Source organism: Saccopteryx leptura, chromosome 3 (genome assembly GCF_036850995.1).
Source record: "Saccopteryx leptura isolate mSacLep1 chromosome 3, mSacLep1_pri_phased_curated, whole genome shotgun sequence".
Lineage (NCBI taxonomy): Eukaryota > Metazoa > Chordata > Mammalia > Chiroptera > Emballonuridae > Saccopteryx > Saccopteryx leptura.
The window spans coordinates 226,866,576-226,884,338 of record NC_089505.1 but is presented as its reverse complement, the minus strand read 5'-3'; the positions used below and the strand labels follow the sequence as shown (position 1 = coordinate 226,884,338).

Sequence of the window (17,763 nt, the reverse complement as noted above, 5' to 3'; positions counted from 1 at the left end):
GACAGCTAAAAATAGGTACAATGGTATTTCATTCCTTAACATTTACTGATACCTACTGAGGATGAGAAGACATGAATATAAATGACTATAAGAGTAAGAGAGACCAGTTCCACCTGCAATCAGGGAAGATTTCTATAGAGGCAGCAGCATTTGACTTTGAAGGGTGGACAGAATTTCAAACAGGCAGAAATAGGGGCAGATGAAAGACCAATATGAGCAGGAAGGAGAAAATTCTAGAAATAGTGCACAGTGGGAGGGTCTGACTGCCCAGGCCTCTAAGGGAAAGAGAGAAGCAGTCGAGCACTTGGGTAGCTACTGCAATGGTCCAAGCTAGACGGGGGTGGGGTGGGGGTGGGGGGGTGAGAAGAGGCCTGGAGGGAGGGAAGGGATGTCAAATGGCAGGACTTGAAAAGTCAGTGGGAGGAAGGAGGAGCATTGAAGGCAACAGAGATTTAGAGCCTGGGGCCTGAGAAGATGATGTTCATTGTCACCAGAAATGGGGGACACAGGAGAGGGCAGATCTGGAGCTGGGGAAATGCTGACAGGAGGAACCAAGGGGACAGGGAAGGAGCTGTTCGGCAGAGACCAGGAACACTGGACTTGAGACCCAGGCAGAGAAGCCGGTCTGGGAAGCAGGGGCATTGGGTGGCAGCTGTAGGTGAGGGAAACGAGGTGGCCCTGGAGGGAGAGGAGAGCAAGGACGAGAAATCCCACCCGACCCTCGGGGAGTGAGGGGAGGACGAAGGGAGCGAGCAGGAGAGAAGAGTCAGGAAAGTGGTAACCAAGAAGCTGCCGCATCACCACAGCAAGGAAACAGCTCATCCTTCGGCAGGACAGTGAGGAGCTAGGAAAATCCTGGGCAAGTGAAGGCGGTATCGGAGACAAGATTAAACAAGGCCAAACAATTTGACCAATTTACAGGCAGCTAGTGAATTGTAAGCTTTATCTTCCCTAACCAAGGACACTTGAAAACAGTTTTTTATACTTCTCTCTGACCAGAGAATAAATAGCTTAGATCACCCCAGTCAGGGAGATAGAGGACAGAGACCCAATTAGTGCCATTTGTGCCAGCCAAACCAAGGACAGATGAAGTCAGGAGAACAAATAACAAATCCCAATTAGAGCCAGACCAAGATAAAAGTAAAGCAGTAAAGCCGATCAAAGAACAATCCCAAACTCCCCTATCCACTCATTTTGAGGAATCAACGTGTTGAAGGCCACACCTGGAAAGCTATGAGTGTTCTGCTGGGGCCCTCCCCTAGGACTCCGGCAGAAGAGAGATAACACCCCTCAAAACAAAGACCCAGCACACCACGCCCCTTCTCAGGCAGGAACTTTTCACTTCCTTTCTTCTAACTGCTAAGTGCCCATGAGATGTGCACCAGGGGAGTAACGGGCAGGTTGTTCTGGGCCAACCCCGGGAACCTGTCCCCAAGGCCCCATTTCCTCTGACTCTCCAGTGAGCTAAGGGCAGCGCACCTCGGCTCACTTCTTTCCCATAGAGTTTCTAGGGAGCTCAAGCAGAGCACCCTCTAGGCTCTCTCTTGTCACTTATTCTATCCTAAGTCCTTCCTTTGTTTCACTGTCCCCCACTTTAATAAATGTCCTCTCAAAATCACCTGGACTTGTGTTGTGAAATTTTTCCTGCATGAAGTCAGGAACCCACACATTACCAGCTAGCCCTAGGCAGACCCAGAGGGCAGGTCCCCTTTCTGGTAACGCTCCCCAATACATGTAATCATAAACATGCTTTCTCAGACCTCCTAGGTCAGGCAGGCAGGACTAGAACCCTTGATGTATATGGCTACACATTATCTCCACAGGGAAACATGGAACAGGGAGGGTGTGTAACACCCGACCAGCAACTCCGGGTGAGTCCAAGCCCTCACTCCCAGCTGCTTGTGAGGCTGGGGCTCTGTGTGGTGTAATCCGCCTACCCACCCACCAAGTGGAGTGAGGTGAAGTAACATTCCAAGCAGACACTTTTAGGGGTAAGGGACCCAGAATGATGAGGTATTGAGTGACAAAGACCAGTGTGGCAGAAGCACACTGGTCTAAAGTCTGCTTGGTTCTGCTTCAATGTGTTTTGGAAAGCTAAGACTTGAGGGTAGGAAATACTTCCAAACTTTTCCAGCAAGTTGCCCATAACAGTTTAGATAATCTTGGGGTTTAAAAGCAGCTGCCATGGAGAATTCGAAATATTAACTTAATGACATAGTCTTCAGCTAAAACAGAAGAAGGTTAACTTGATGTAAGCTAGTCCCGAGGTGGGACAGGCTCCTCTGAGGGGCAGAGATGGGCATGAAGCTCCCCGTAGTCCTCGGCCGCTTGCATCCAGCAGACGGGCATGCGAAACTACAGACGTGAGACATGAGGACCTGGAGGGGACGACAGTATTCTCTTCTACCTTGGAAATAACTTCTAAGCTCGAGGGAGGTTTTTTTTTTGTTTTTTTTTTTGTTGTTGTTGTTGTTTTTTTTTTTTTTTTCCATTTTTCTGAAGCTGGAAACAGGGAGAGACAGTCAGACAGACTCCCACATGCGCCCGACCGGGATCCACCCGGCACGCCCACCAGGGGCGACGCTCTGCCCACCAGGGGGCGATGCTCTGCCCATCCTGGGCGTCGCCATGTTGCGACCAGAGCCACTCTAGCGCCTGAGGCAGAGGCCAAGGAGCCATCCCCAGCGCCCGGGCTATCTTTGCTCCAATGGAGCCTCGGCTGCGGGAGGGGAAGAGAGAGACAGAGAGGAAAGCGCGGCGGAGGGGTGGAGAAGCAAATGGGCGCTTCTCCTATGTGCCCTGGCCGGGAATCGAACCCGGGTCCTCCGCACGCTAGTCGAGGGAGGTTTTATGAAAAGAAAAGCAATACCTGCCCTTTGATTAATTGTAAACAGGTAGTTTTTTGCTAGGGAAAAAACAAAGGCAAGGGCAGATGATTCCAGTGTGGTCAGAAGCCTCAAGTCACTAGGCTTATGAGCTTCCCAGAATGAGCTCCTGGTTCCAGAAATAAAGTTCCATGGTGGTTTGACAGCGTTTTATTCAAGCAAGAGATTTAGATAAAGCAGTGATGGATAAGAGAGAAGGATCAGAGAGAGAAGCCTTTTTTTTTTTTTTTTTTTTTTTTTTTACAGAGACAGAGAGTCAGAGAGAGGGACAAATAGGGACAGACAGGAAGGGAGAGAGATGAGAAACATCAATTCTTTGTTGCAGCACCTTATTTGTTCATTAATTACATTCTCATATGTACCTCGACAGGGGGCTACAGCAGGGTGAGTGACCCCTTGCTCAAGCCAGAGACCTTGGAGTTTTGAATCTGTGTCCTCTGCATCCCAGCCCGATGTTCTATCCACTGTGCCACCGCCTGGTCAGGCGAGAGAGGATTTAAAAAATTTTTTTAACTATTTATGCTGAATTGTTTTGTAGAGTTTATTTTTAAAGGAAAATTGAAAACAAACAAACAAACAAACAAACAAAAAAATGAATGAGAAAACACTCTAATTTATCTCTGTGGCCCTAGCTGTGCAGATGCTAGGGTTATATCCAGACTTGGCTGGACCCTGGTGGCTGCTGACTGCATTGCATTGCAGGCAAAGTGCCTGAGTGTCAGCTGGCCAGTCAGCAGTGGCGGTCACAGTGTGGAAGAAAGCAGGACCAGACCAGGGCAGAGGATGAAGAAAGGAAAGCCACACCACAGGGGATGCTATAAGGCTGAGTTTCCATATCCCTATTCTCCTAGCGAATCTCACACACAGAGGTCCCAAAGTGCTAAGCGGAAAAGTGAGAGTCCTTGCCAAGACAGAGAGCACTGCAGGCAAAGGGGTAAAAACAAGGAGAAGGAAAACCCGGGTGCCTGAACAACAGGCTTGGGGCACTGGTGCCCGAGAGAACCTTCTGTGAGGACAGAATAGAACGTTCCACACCAGGGCCAGCCACCAGCCATGGTGCCTTCTGAGGACTGGAAATGGGGTTGGTACAACTGAGAAATTGAATTTTTGTGCATGTGTGCATGTGCGTGCATGTGTGTGTGTGTGTGTGTGTGTGTGTGTGTGTGTGTGTGTGTGTGTGACAGACAGAGAGTCAGAGAGAGGGATAGATAGGAACAGACAGATAGGAAGGGAGAGAGATGAGAAGCATGAATTCTTCATTGCGGCATCTTAGGTGTTCATTGATTGCTTTGTTGTATGTGTCATATATGTGACGAGGAAGAGGGGAGGCTACAGCAGAGCAAGTGACCCCTTGCTTGAGCCAGCGACCTTGGGCTCAAGCTGGTGAGCTTTGCTCAAACCAGATGAGCCCACGCTCAACCTTAAACCTGGGTCCTCCACGTCCCAGTCTGACGCTCAATCCACTGTGCCACCGCCTGGTCAGACTTCTTCTTTTTAGTACAAATCTGTTTCAAAAATTGAGGGCTGTATTTTTGAAAGAGAAGACTTGTTTCTTCTCTCATGATATTTATATTTAGAGAGGAAAACAAGACATCCCAAGGCAGAAAATGTTCTCATCTGAAACCCTTTCAGCAGGAAGCGGGCATCCCTCACTGCTTTGGTTCATCTGGAAAGAGCTGATGGAAAGTTATTTCCTGAGAAGTTTCAGACTGTCTGGAGTTTCCTTCAGATTAGTTAGGAGTAGGTCCTGGGCTTTCCCAGGTGGCCAGAGCAGCTGGCAAGGATTGGCCAAGATGGTATCAAGACAATGGAGGCTCCAGCTTGAAGCAGACTTGGAAAGGATGGCCCTACAAAATTACTATTGGAATAAAATTTATACACACGTGGCTGCGTGGACAGGTGACCTGCACTGAGCCACCCTGATAGCTACACCACGTTTGTGCTGTGTCTGCGCTGAGCAAGCAGCCAATCTTTCTCCAGGCAGAGGAGATGAGGGTGGAGAGAGGGGCTAAGGGAAGGTGTCTGTGGCTCTAAGTTGTAAAACTGGCCTGATGAATTTAGCAATTCTGAGTCCTCTTTTCTTAAGGCTTAAAAATAAAAGCATCAAATGGTTGCACCTCAAACAGAAAGATCCTGGAAGATCAGAATGATCACTGCTCTTTGTAAATCCTGAATAATTTCTTGGGACACCAAAGTGGATTGTCCCCTCTGAAGACGTTCGGTGGAACCCATCCTCTTGCCTGCAGCTACTGTACTCAGGTGGGCAAGTTCCCGCAAGTATCAGCTGTCTGAAGTTCTGTGTTGCAGAGGCAGCTGGTCCTTTTCAGAAATAGAAACCAGCCTTTTGTTTCTCCTCCCTCCCAGACTTGATTGGAGCACCAAGACCTGTATTAATTGCCCTCTACAAAGCCTTTCACAGCTCTCCCTCCTTTTGCCTGTGAACCCTCCCCTCGCCACCTAGGATTTACAGCTTCCCTTTGTTAATAAGACTCACCTCCCATCTATAGCATTTCCCAGACAGTAGCCTTACTGCTTCTCCTCCACCCCAGTACACTGTAGATTCCGACTCCGCATGTGGATTTGGGGCAAGGGGTCATCACCAGGAAAACAAGGGCAATCTGCTAAATTTATTCCAAGAGTAAACATCTATAAATTTAATTTTTCAGGGCTGAGCACATAATGAGATGGACACAACGACAAGGAGAATGTGATGTGAGGAGAAACTAAGAGGACTTGTGAACAGGGCTGTACGGAAAAGAGAAGGGAAGCTGACATCACAATATCTCCCAAGACCAGTGTTTATTTCAGATCTCCTCCAGCTCTAGTCGCTGCTGTTACACATATCATCACTCTCCATGTTTGAGCCACTCAACTTCCTCTGCGAGCCTGGGTCCCTTCCCCTGGATCTGCTGGGCCACCTGAGCGTGGAGTCAGTCCGCTCACTCAGTCTTTCCATCTGTCTGTTTGGAGTTTAGGTGACTCTCCCAGTGCACCCTGGGAAGCTGCAGAGAAGCTGTCCCTCCGTCCCCTTCCCTCTCCTATTGCTCCTTGGCCTAAGCTCCAAGTAATTTAGAGGACATTAACCTAGGATGCATAGAGGAGCTGCAGGGGTTCTAGGAACCTGTTAATATTACGCACACTGTGTGTGTGTGTGTGCGTGCATGCGCGCGCAGGCGCATGTGAGTGTGCAATTTTCTGGGAGCAAGAGTCACCATTTTTTCCATCAGATTCTCAAGGGGACCCCAAAAGGATGAGGAACCACTGACTGGTCCTTAGCTTGTCCTGCGCAAGGTACATAGGTGATGAGCAGGGCAGGCTGGGGGGATCGAGAAGCTCATGCAGCCGTGGTCAGGGCCCAGCACAGTACCTTGGAGGCAGCCATCACTGCTGCTGTGGCTGCCACGTTCAAGCCTCGCTTCCCAAAGTGCACAAGGGCATCATAACTTCGGTCTTTTGCTTGGACCAGGCAATCATCAATTTCCTGTAAAAGAAAAAACAGAGACACACTGAGTTGGAAGGTTCAGCTAGATCTCTGTGCTTTCTCCCTCCTCCTGAGGGCTGTTCTTGGCACCTTGTCCAGTGACCGATTCTTGCTGGGACTGAAATCATAGGCACATTGGGGGTGTGTGTGTAGATAGGATGTGGGGGAGAGAGACAGAGGAGTACAGGGGAATGGGAAAGAAAATTCTGGAAAAACATCAACTCACTGACCCAGGAAGATTTTGTCCAAGCAGCACCTTAGGGTTGTTCCTATAGTCGACTCTCTAACACTCCAGGGAGGCGCCAGGGGTCCTGACTGTGGACTATCCTGCCATTCTACACACAGACACTCTCTAAGACACTGAAGGACCTTGGGGTACAGAGAAAGCCAAGAATAAAGTGTTTAACCTCAGACCTGCCACTAACTGGTGGCCAGATCTTGGCAAGCAGCCTCTACACACAGTCCTGTCTCCTGAAAAATGGGGACAGTGATAGCACCTAAATTGTGGAGGACAGTGAGGATTACATGAGGTTGTTCCAACGAAGCACCTGACAGAGTGGCTGGTTTCCATAGTGAGAACCACTGAGATCTCCCTTATCTCTGGGGGCTAGGCTCCTGCAGCTCTAAAATTCTATTACTGTACAGCTATTTCATACTATATGCAATTACTTCCCCATGAGTATATCGATGGGAGGGATTAGGATACTGCTAAAAATAGGTATTATTTTTGTAGATAAGGGAGATCATTTTGCAGATAATGAAAGAAAGACAAATCAGAAGTCACCCAGCATCATACTGCAAGGTAAAGGTAAGGTGGGAAAGAAGACCGAAGTTGACTTCAGGAACCAAAACTAAGTAAAATATTGATTTAGTTCAAATTCAAATCAACTCTGGCTTATTCCTTTCATTAGTTTGTTTGGGGTTGTTTTGTAATATATAACAGCTGTTGTGTAATCACAGTAGCTCATCTCAAAGCTCAATAAGACAATGCATTTGGACTTATTCTCCTTTGAAGTTTAGCATATTAGTGCATTTCCTTTGCTTTGAGGTACGCAGGTGAGCAGTTAACCTCAGGCTCATTCCATATTTCAACTTTCCCGGGATGTCACCACATGAGTCTTCATGTGACCCCTGACTGACTCTGGAAATGATTCTTGGCAGCTCTTAAGAGTCATTCACCTTCATTTCAATGGAAATTACAGTGACACCTTCAAGGTAAGCACAGCTTTTAGGGAAAGGAATTTGATAACCAGGTCAAGAAATGGATTGCCAGTCCTCAAAATCTACCCTTCTGAGACAGCAAGTACTATGTTGTAGCTCCTAAAGGGATTTTTTTTCTTTTTGTGGCAGAGACAGGGAGAGTCAGAGAGAGGGACAGATAGGGACAGACAGACAGGAAGGGAGAGAGATGAGAAACATCAATTCTTCATTGCGGTTTCTTAGTTGTTCATTGATTGCTTTCTCATATGTTCCTTGACCTGGGGGGGGGGCAAGGGGCTACAGCAGACCGAGTGACCCCCTTGATCGAGCTAGCAACCTTGGGCTCAAGCTGGTGAGCCTTACTTAAACCAGATGAACCCGCGCTCAAGCTGGTGACCTTGGGGTCTTGAACCTGGGTCCTCCACATCCCAGTCCAACAATCTATCCACTGCACCACTGCCTGGTCAGGCTCCTAAAGGGATTCTTAGAAATGTCTATAGTAGCCTGCTCATCCCATTGATATGTTCCCCCAAACCTTCCCTTAGAAGTCCAAAGTATTCAACTTTCAGTTCAGGGTACCTATAGTGTTCCTATTTTCTGTTAAAGAATCCTATCACCTAATCAGTTTAGAAAGCCACATAATTAATGAATTATACAGTTTGGAACCAATAATACCACTCTCGGGAATTTATTCTAAATCAAAAGAATAAGTCAAAATGATGATTTAGAATAAGTCAAAATGATGAGTCAAAAGACGAAACTAAACTCCATTCATGGTGGTGTTCATGAATCATTATAAAGACCAAGAAAAAATAAATCACATGCAAACATCTATAATTTCAGAATACAAATATCATATCTATGTTAAAATTTTTGAGGTTTTTTGTGCACTTAAAATTTTCATTTTGAAGAAAGGTTTATAAACTAGTATGCATAAAAAAGAAGTCATCAAATTAGCAAGAAGCCCTGGCTTGTTGGCTCAGTGGTAGAGCGTCAGCCGGTGTGTGGAAGTCCCAGGTTTGATTCCTAGCCAGGGTGCACAGAAGAAGTGCCCATCTGCTTTTCCACCCTTCCCCCTCTCCTTTCTTTCTGTCTCTCTCTTCTCCTCCTGCAGCCAAGGCTCCATTGGAGCAAAGCTGGTCCAGGAGCTGAGGATGGCACCATGGCCTCTGTCTCAAGCACTAGAATGGCTCCGGTTGCAATGAAGCAACGTTGCAGATGGGCACAGCATCGCCCCCTAGTGGGTGTGCCACGTGGATCCCAGTCAGACGCATGTGGGAATCTGTCTCTCTACCTCTCTGCTTCTCACTTCAGGAAACAAACAAACAAACACAAATTAGCAAGATAGAGGTATGCATATTTTAATGGACTTTGCATTCATTATTGTATGGAATATCTTTAAAAAATAGAACAATTCATTAAAAGCAAGAATGACAAATTAGGTTCAGTGGAAATGTTAAACAAAAGTAATTTTATACATAGTGCCATTATCTTCTAAGTAGCTTAGAATTAAATTTCTTTTCAAAAGATATGTTGTATTTCTTACCTGAATTTTTATTGTTGCTCCTTTCCTGCAATCTCTCCGTCTTTTCCTTTTTTTTAAGATTTTATATACTGATTTTAGAGAGAGAAGAGAGAGAGAAAGAGAAAGGCAGGGAGTGGGGCAAGGAGTGGGAAGCATCAACTCATCATTGCTTCTCATATCTGCCTTGACAGGGCAAGCCCAGGGTTTCGAACCGGTGACCTCAGCATTCCAGGTCGATGCCTTATCCACTGCCCTACCACAAGTCAGGCTCTCCCTGTCTTATGTTTTCCACCTCTGACATTAGATAAATCTACATTTTCATTTTAAGGATGTTTGTGAAGTACTTTGAAGCAAAACAAACAAAAAAGGTAAAGAGCATGAAGCAAGTTATTATGACTATTCTCATTAATACTTACCAACTGATAATTGCCAAAATAACAGGTACTACATTGGTGGCATACATCTTCTCATTGAACAATAAAGCAAATATTGTACTACATTACTACTATATATTACATTCCAGTCTCTGTTAGTAGCTACCTAGGCACCAGTTCAAGTCATTTAATCTCTCAATGCTTCAGTTTCCCTACTACGTTAAGTTTTAAAAGTATTTTTTTAATAGTTATATAAAAATCACATCTGCAAAAGGACAGGGGCTAAAAATGATAAAAGTAAGTTCAGTTTGGGCAGCTGAATTATGAGTGAATCTTTTCTGTCTTTTGTTTCAACTTATGGAAATATTTTACAATAAATAATGACAAATATCTTTTTGAGAACTTCACAACTATTTCTAAACATGTCAGAAAAATAGACTTAAAAACAAAAAGACTAGAAGGAACAAGTTGTTGGGGACAAATAAGAGCCAACCAAGGGTCTCCTGCAATAAAATAATCGGCCTATTTTATTTATCACTTTTTAAATGTTTCACTCGCTGGAAGGAGTGAAAAGGCAGAGCAGCATAAGTTACCTTTTCTTTTGAAGACAGCGTGGGATGTACAAACTTCCTGTACAGGAGGCTGGAGCCCTTTGTGTAGGGAGACAGCAGCCAGGCTACAAATGCTATTTTTAGTTCATAATAGAATGGGAACCTGGAGAGAGAGGAGAAACACACATGCCCGTTAGCTTCCTGGTAGCCCTGCCCTGGGCCTGAGAAGGGTAAGACTCAGTGCAGACCTGTCCTGCCTGCACAGAGCTGCAAGGCCCCACATTCCTCCTTCGCCCACCCCAGAGCCCAAGGCCGCCTGTGAAAGCTGGTTTGTGTTTCTTTTGTTGCCAAAGCAAGCCAGGAACCCAGGTTCTCTCTCCAGCAATCCCCCTACACTGCGCCTGGCAACAGCTGGCACTTCCTGCATGGCTATGCACATGTAGGCTGCAGGCTCAGGCCACACCTGTGTCGCCTGCCCAGTTACTCACTCTTCACTGGTGGCCAGGAAGGCACAGCCCCCGGAGGACATACAGCAGGGCAGAGCAGACAAAGAATCTTTTATGAGAATAAAAGCCCCCTCTTCTTGGCAGTCTTCTCAGCCCAAAAAGAGGCAGGGACGGTAGCCTTCATCTTGTCAGGAAAAGGATGCTACTCATCCTCAAGAGCAGGCAAACAGAGTTTATCTTTTTGGAGCCAAAAGAAGAAAGAATTTGGGGCACAGGCAACATGCAATTCTGGAGTTTGAAGTCCTGCACTTCATTCATTCACCCCATAAGCACTTACCCAGTACCCACCCCAGGCAGCCGGTGCTGAGCACTGAGGAGACAGTGGTGAGCAAAGCAGACCTGGTCCCTGCCCTTTTAGAGCTCCCAGTCTAGTGGGAAACAGCCCAGATTCTGACATCCCTGGACTTGACAGTCCAGGGAGGGACACGGAGATTAAGAAAATAGTCATAAATAATATAGACAGCAACTTGAGACAAGTGCTCATACAGGCCTCTCCTAATCCACAGGGTATGCTGGTAAGCACTGGAAAAAGCCAGCCCCTTCAACTGGAGGCAGTCCTGTAAGCATGTCAATTACAAACAGGTCTCATCTGAATGTCAGCCCCACTCTCCCCCTTGGCTGGCTATCTTGTGCTATGAACAACCTGTGCAACCATGTTTGGCTGTCCCGATGTGGATTAACCATGTCTTTTATATATTCTCTATTCTGATGCTTTGACATCTTGGGGCATTGCTGACTCAGAAGAGACTGCCCTTCCCAGCGTTAGCCAATTCCTAGAGAGAGAGTAAACAACTCACCTGCAAATACTCCTTTCATATGCAAACCAACCAGTCCAGAGCCCAAAACCCCAACTGACTCCTTCACTGGGCTCTCACCCTCTAGGTTACTACCCACCTGCCCTAATTATTCCAGGGTCAGAGGGTCAGGTACCAGACAACCTGGGGCAGCCCAGACACCACACCCCAGATCCCACTGAAATTATTCAGACTAGCCACTTCTAAACTTGCTCACCCTGCCTTACTTGTTCCTTCCATGGACACCACAACACAGCTCTCCTCCACATTTCCTGTCTCTGCTTCTCAGCTCGCCTCAGTGATCCCCGTGTGGTCCTGCTGTGCCTCTGTCCCCGGGGATCTGTGAGTGTAACAAACTTCTTCCACCATGACAGTTATTTGTGTGTCTATGTGTCTTACCACCCTGATTAAAACATATTGCGTGCCCTGACAACGCAATGCTGAGGGAAAATGACATCTGCGCTAGTTTGAGGAATCAGAACAGTAAATCCCTTCCAGGCCTCCTCCCCAGATAAGACAGCAATTTCTAGCAAGTCACTTCAGAGCCCTTTAACTCTCACATGACCCCAAATCAGCAGCTCAAATCACTGCTTTCCTCATCAAGTCTCCGGGTCCTCCTCCTGAACACTTGCTCGGCAACCAGAGGACGCTGTAACGCAAGACAGTTAAACATCAGGGCCTGAACAGGGAAGGGGCTGGAGGAGCAGTGGCATGCTTCTCCCACATTGGAACACTCTAGTGATCAATGAGGGAGGAAATTTTGTCTTGAAAACAAGTATATATTTTCCAGAAGCCAGGGGAAAGCCAACGAATCTGGCAAGCTCAGGCCTCAACACAAGATACACAGATAATCCCAAGAGGATCTGTCAGACTGCACCCTTTTGTTTAGTAAGTAAAAAGTATTAAAAATAGGTAATACATGCATATAGTTAAAAAATTCTAAATGTACAAAAACACATACAACAGTCTTCTTCCCCAACCCAGACCTCTAGTCCCTTCTCCTAAAGAATAAACATCATCAGTGTCTTGGGTACCCTTCCAGAAGCAGATTAAGGCCAAGAAATATCACCATGTGGGTGTATATGAGTCTCCTAACACCACCATACACACAGTAGCTTTCTATACTCCCCTCTAGACTTTGCTCCCCTCCTCCCTGGACACGGACACACACACACACACACACACACACACACACACACACACACACACACTTAACAGGAAGATGTGGGGACTTGCTCAAACTACCTCAGGAATCATCACACCAGGCCAGCTCTTGCCACACATGAATCAATGGGGTCTCCAGGTTGAGCCACTCAGACCCTATGTCTCCCAGAGACCTTGGGGTCTCTTGGCTCTATCAACAAAATCACCACCAATCAAGTCTGAGTCCAACCAACTTACCACATCCCAGCCTTCACCCAAGAAGAGGAGAAGGACCCTGCTCATTCTGGGAGGAATGCCCTTGAATGGTCCTGCCCTCTAGGATGAGTTTGAGAAGAGAAGTCCAGATGCTCCCACCACATTTCCTCCACAGCTTCTGAGCATCTGCACAGCACTAGGCTGCCCAGGGCCCACCTTTCCAATATAACCCCTTCACTTCAGAGGGGTAAATGTTTTCTAAGAGGGCTGGACAGGTGATGAAGCTGTCAGAAATATATGCAATCAATGTGTATAGAAAATTTCTGGAAGAAAACACAAATAACTTTTAACAGTAGTACCTCTGGGGGGGGGGAGACTGAGAGAGGAGGGAACTTGATTGTTTCCATTTTATTTTGCCATGTGCATGCAGTATTTTATAATTTTTAAAAGGCTAAATGAAATCACCTACACAGATTGTGAAACAAGCCACCATTCTACCTCTTCTGTGACCATGTACAATTGCTGTTTTTATCAAGATAGAAAGTCTTTAAGAAGTTAACTGTGAAGAAGGCACTGCCCAGGGCAGGGGTGGGCAGAGGGAAACGGGGAAAGGGAAGCGTGAGAGGGAAACATAAGGGGCGGTCCTCAACCCTGGATATGAGCACAAGTTGAAGATGCCGTGATTCTGGGGAGCCAAAAGATCCATTTTAGGACAGAAGCTTTCCTTTCTTTTATTATAAAGAGAAATGAGGGCTACTGAGCTGGTGTCCATGTCCCTGGAAGGACACAGGGCTCTGTCTGATTCCCAGGGTGAGAGGGAAGTGGGAGAGAAAGGACTCCCCGAGAAGACTGTCCCCTGTAATAGTGCAGACTGGCAGAAAGAGAGAGAGAGTGAGGCAGCAGGCATGACCAGGCTATGGGCTAAAGCAGACAGGAAAGGTTCCCAGAATGCACCTCTCCTGAAGAAGTGAAGCTCAGGGGGCCAGGAGAGGGGCAAGGGGCCCTCACTCATCACTCAGAAACTACCCGGACAGTTCCAGCTCAGAGGGGCCAGATGAGGTCTCCACATGCATCAGGAAAGAGGGTGATTTGACCTCCACATGCTCCAAATGCACCAGGTATCAGATGCTCTCCTGTAGCCTGGAGTAGGCAAAATTCTGGTCCCGTGACTTGCTCATCCTGGTGTTATTTCTATAAGTACTTTTCTTTTTTTAAAATGGCAGAAAAGAATTTTACAGGTGTAATTAACAGATGACTTTAGATTATATAGAATTATTGGGGTAGATTCAATCTAATGACATGATCTTTAAAAAACAAAAGCAGAGATCCTTCTCTGACTCATAGCAGAAGGCATTCGAAGCATGAGAAGGATTTGACATGCCAATTGGCAGGAAGATGAAGGGGTGGCTCATGTGGAGGAAACGAGCTGCAGTCTCACAGAACCAAATTTTGCCAACAACCTGAATGACCCTGAAAGGGGAACCTCTCGAGCCTGCAGATAGGAATTTAGGCTGGCCCACACCCTGGAAGTAGAACCACCCCTGAGCCTGCAGATAGGAGCTTAGGCTGGCCCACACCCTGGAAGTAGAACCTCCTCTGAGCCTGCAGATAGGTGCTTAGGCTGGCCCACACCCTGGAAGCGGAACCTCCCCTGAGCCTGCAGATAGGAGCTTAGGCTGGCCCACACCCTGGAAGTAGAACCTCCCCTGAGCCTGCAGATAGGAGCTTAGGCTGGCCCACACCCTGGAAGTGGAACCTCCCCTGAGCCTGCAGATAGGAGCTTAGGCTGGCCCACACCCTGGAAGTGGAACCTCTCCTGAGCCTGCAGATAGGAGCTTAGGCTGGCCCACACCCTGGAAGTGAAACCTCCCCTGAGCCTGCAGATAGGAGCTTAGGCTGGCCCACACCCTGGAAGCGGAACCTCCCCTGAGCCTGCAGATAGGAGATTAGGCTGGCCGACACCCTGGTTTTGGCCTTGTGAGCACCTGAACAGAGGACACAGTTGAGTCTATGTGGACTTATAACTTGCCGAAACTATGATATAATAAATTGCCGCTGAATTTGTGACCATTTTTTTGCAGCAGTAATAGAAAACTAATTTCACCTCCCCAAATCATAATCAACTCAACCCCACAAATGGTTGTTGAACATTTATTAGGTATCAAACTCTAAATTCCAGGGCCATGGATGAGGACACAGTCCAGCCACCAGGGAGGGACATATCCATCATCAGACAGAATTTCCATTTAGCCAGAAGCAGCAAGACTGAAACACCAATATTGCTGGGAAAGAGCTCACATGACAAACACTATCCCCCTGATGTTCATGAGAAGGAACAGGAAGACAGCAGAAGGCCACCCAGGACCAGACAGGGAACATCGTTAAGAGGGAAAGCTGGGGACGTCACGGAAATGGCGCCGTGAGCAGCGCGTCCGACAGATCTCCCCAAAATCACAACAAATTTATCAACTAGAAACAGGAAAATTTATCTTCGGAGCAAACTGAAAGCAAAAGGACTGTTATCACTCGAATCTGAGAGACGAGGGTGTGGAGGAAGCTACCGCAGGGATGTTCATTCAAGCCGCGAGAAAGTGCGCCTGTGGTAAGTCATCCCGCACTCGGAAGCCGCCGCCAGCCGCCGCCGCCGCCGCCGCCGCTGCCGCCGCCGCCGCCGCCGCGAGCAGCGGATCGGTTGCAGAGTGAGTGGCGAGCAGCCGCTGGCGCGCACCCGGTCTGGTTGCAGACCGAGCATTGCAGACCGAGCACCGCTAACGTTCCCAGCGGCCCGCGCACGGGGAGCGGGAGAGGCCCCAGGGCGGTATTCCCTACTTGGGAGATTCTCTCCGCGGGCGGGGCACCTCACCCAGCCATTCAAGCTAACAATCAAGCGTTGGGGGAGGGGCGCGCACAGGCAGCCTGAAATACCTTCGGGAGCACAGCTGCGACCCAATTACTAAAATTAACTTAACCCGTGAAATCTGCGCAACCTCGGTTCTAATTGATAAGATCTCTCTCAGTTCACCGACCCAAGACAAGAGGCGTGATATTTTTTGGTGCCTCTCGCTAAAGGGGCGGGGGCAACTTCTGATTGATAGAGCCTCCATATTCAGGGATAAACACTAACAAGAAGGACTTGGCAGATAATAAGATCTATACCACACTAGTCGCAAGCAGAGACTAGTGTCTCTTCTTACCGGCCAAAACAGGCTACAAAGTGTGGAAAGCCTGGGTTGAGAGGTCCAACGGAATGCTAGGCGCTGAACAATCACCTTGACAACAATTGACTCCCACCCCCGCCTGATTACACTGGAGGCCCTGACTGTCAGAGCCCTTCCCAGAGCCTTGCACTGAGTGGGGATAGAGTGGGGATTTCCCAGCTCTTTGAGCCTCTTACTCCCCAGGCAGAAGCAGTGGCAGCCTTGTGGCTGGATCGCCAGGCTGCTGGTTTGGGAGGGGGGGACTGGGAGAGAGAATCCACGAAGGCGAACTCTCTCATCGTTAGACCCTGCAGACGCCGGCAGGCCTTGACTACCAGCATGACTAAAGCCAATTGTGTGGCATTGCCATAGAACCCCATCAACTGCAAGTCCCTGCCTGGGTGTGGCGCAGGGGCAGGGCCTGGGGTGCAGAGTCGCCGACCGGGAAGAGGGAGAGAGGAGAAGGAGGAAGAGGTTGACATCTCAAAATCAGGAAAAATCCACAGACTTTGCAGCTTGTTCCACTGTTTTTTTGTTTGTTTGTTTGTTTTGTTTTTGTTGTTGTTGTTGTTTGTTCCTTCTATCTTATTGCCTTTATTTCCTCCACCTCAGTCCTTCTATTCTCTGCCCATCTTATGCTTCCCTTTTCTTGAACTACACTACCCATAAGTGTTACATTTTATTTCTCTTCTTCATCCTCACCCTCCTTTGGGGTTATACTCCAGGACACTTAATTCTCACTCTCTCCTCTTTTGTTTTTTTTTTGCCTTATTTTGTTTTTTTCTCCTCCTTTTTTATTTCTTCCTTCGTTTTTCTCTTTTTCTTATTTTTTCCTTTCTATTCGTTTTTTCTTTTCTCGTTTTACTTTCCTCCCATTTAATCCTCAATCACGAACAAATTAGTTAATTTGGGACTCAAGGTTTTTTTTGGCTTTGTTTTTCTTTTTCGGTTTTGTTTTTGTTTTTTTCTGGTTGGTTTGTTTTTGTGGCATTTTGGGTCCTCCCAACCCAAGGTCTCCATTGTATTTGGTCTTTGCCCCACTTAATACAACGTATTTTTACTTATTATTTTTATTTTTTCTTCTTTATTATTCCTTTTTTTGTCCTTTTTTCTGGTTCCCTCTTGTCCCTCTCATTATATCTCTTGGTTGACCGTCACCCACAGGCAGATCAACTTATGCTTGTCTAAGATTTTCTTCCTTTTTTTTTTATTTTTTTTATTTTTTTTATTTATTTTTTTATTTTTTGCCCCCTTGAACTCTTCACCGCAAACCAGGCCCTCCATTATAGGCACGATATTTCCCTGAGGAGGGGAGAGGAGGGAAGGAGAACAAAGAAAAAAAAAGGGGGAAATAATAAATTATTACTGCTTTTTTTTGTGGGGTGTTTTACCCTTTGTTTTTTTTTGTTTTTTGTTTTTTTTTGTTTTTGTTTTTGTTTTTGTGTTTTTGTTTTTGTTTTTGTTTTTTACTTTTTACTCTTTATTAATTCTAATTAGTGCTATCAACAAGACCACCCTCAGATGCCAATAAGAAAGAGGAAATCGAATATTATGGATACAAAAGAAAGAGAGGTAACACAAATAGATGTGGAAAAATCTATGGAGAAAAGACTTAACATATTGGAAGCCTTGGAGCTAAATGACAGAGAATTTAAAATAGAAATCTTAAAAATACTCAGAGATATACAAGAAAACACGGAAAGGCAATATAGGGAGATCAGAAAACAACTCAATGAACACAAAGAATATATTACCAAGGAAATTGAAACTATAAAAACAAATCAAACAGAAATGAAAAACTCAATTCACGAGCTGAAAAACGAGGTAACAAGCTTAGCTAGCAGAACAACCCAGATTGAAGATAGGATTAGTGAAATAGAAGACAAACAAC

The 17,763-nt window shown here is 46.6% G+C and overlaps 1 protein-coding gene across 13 annotated transcripts in view; it reads right to left on the bottom strand.

The window, feature by feature from the left end:
* Positions 1–17,763, bottom strand: part of REEP1 (receptor accessory protein 1) — a 125,397-nt gene that overhangs the window by 30,427 nt on the left and 77,207 nt on the right. For 12 of the 13 annotated variants that reach the window (XR_010750355.1, XR_010750354.1, XM_066377766.1 and 9 more), the window contains exons 4-5: positions 10,059–10,179; positions 6,253–6,366 (exon numbers count right to left, since the gene is read on the bottom strand). Coding sequence is in view for 11 of the 13 variants with exons in the window: in XM_066377766.1 (XP_066233863.1) it covers positions 6,253–6,366; positions 10,059–10,179 (235 nt within the window). In the remaining 2 variants the exon portion in view is untranslated. Of the gene's footprint in view, positions 1–6,252; positions 6,367–10,058; positions 10,180–11,533; positions 11,664–17,763 lie in introns of those variants that run through there. The other variant, XM_066377770.1, reaches the window with a different exon arrangement.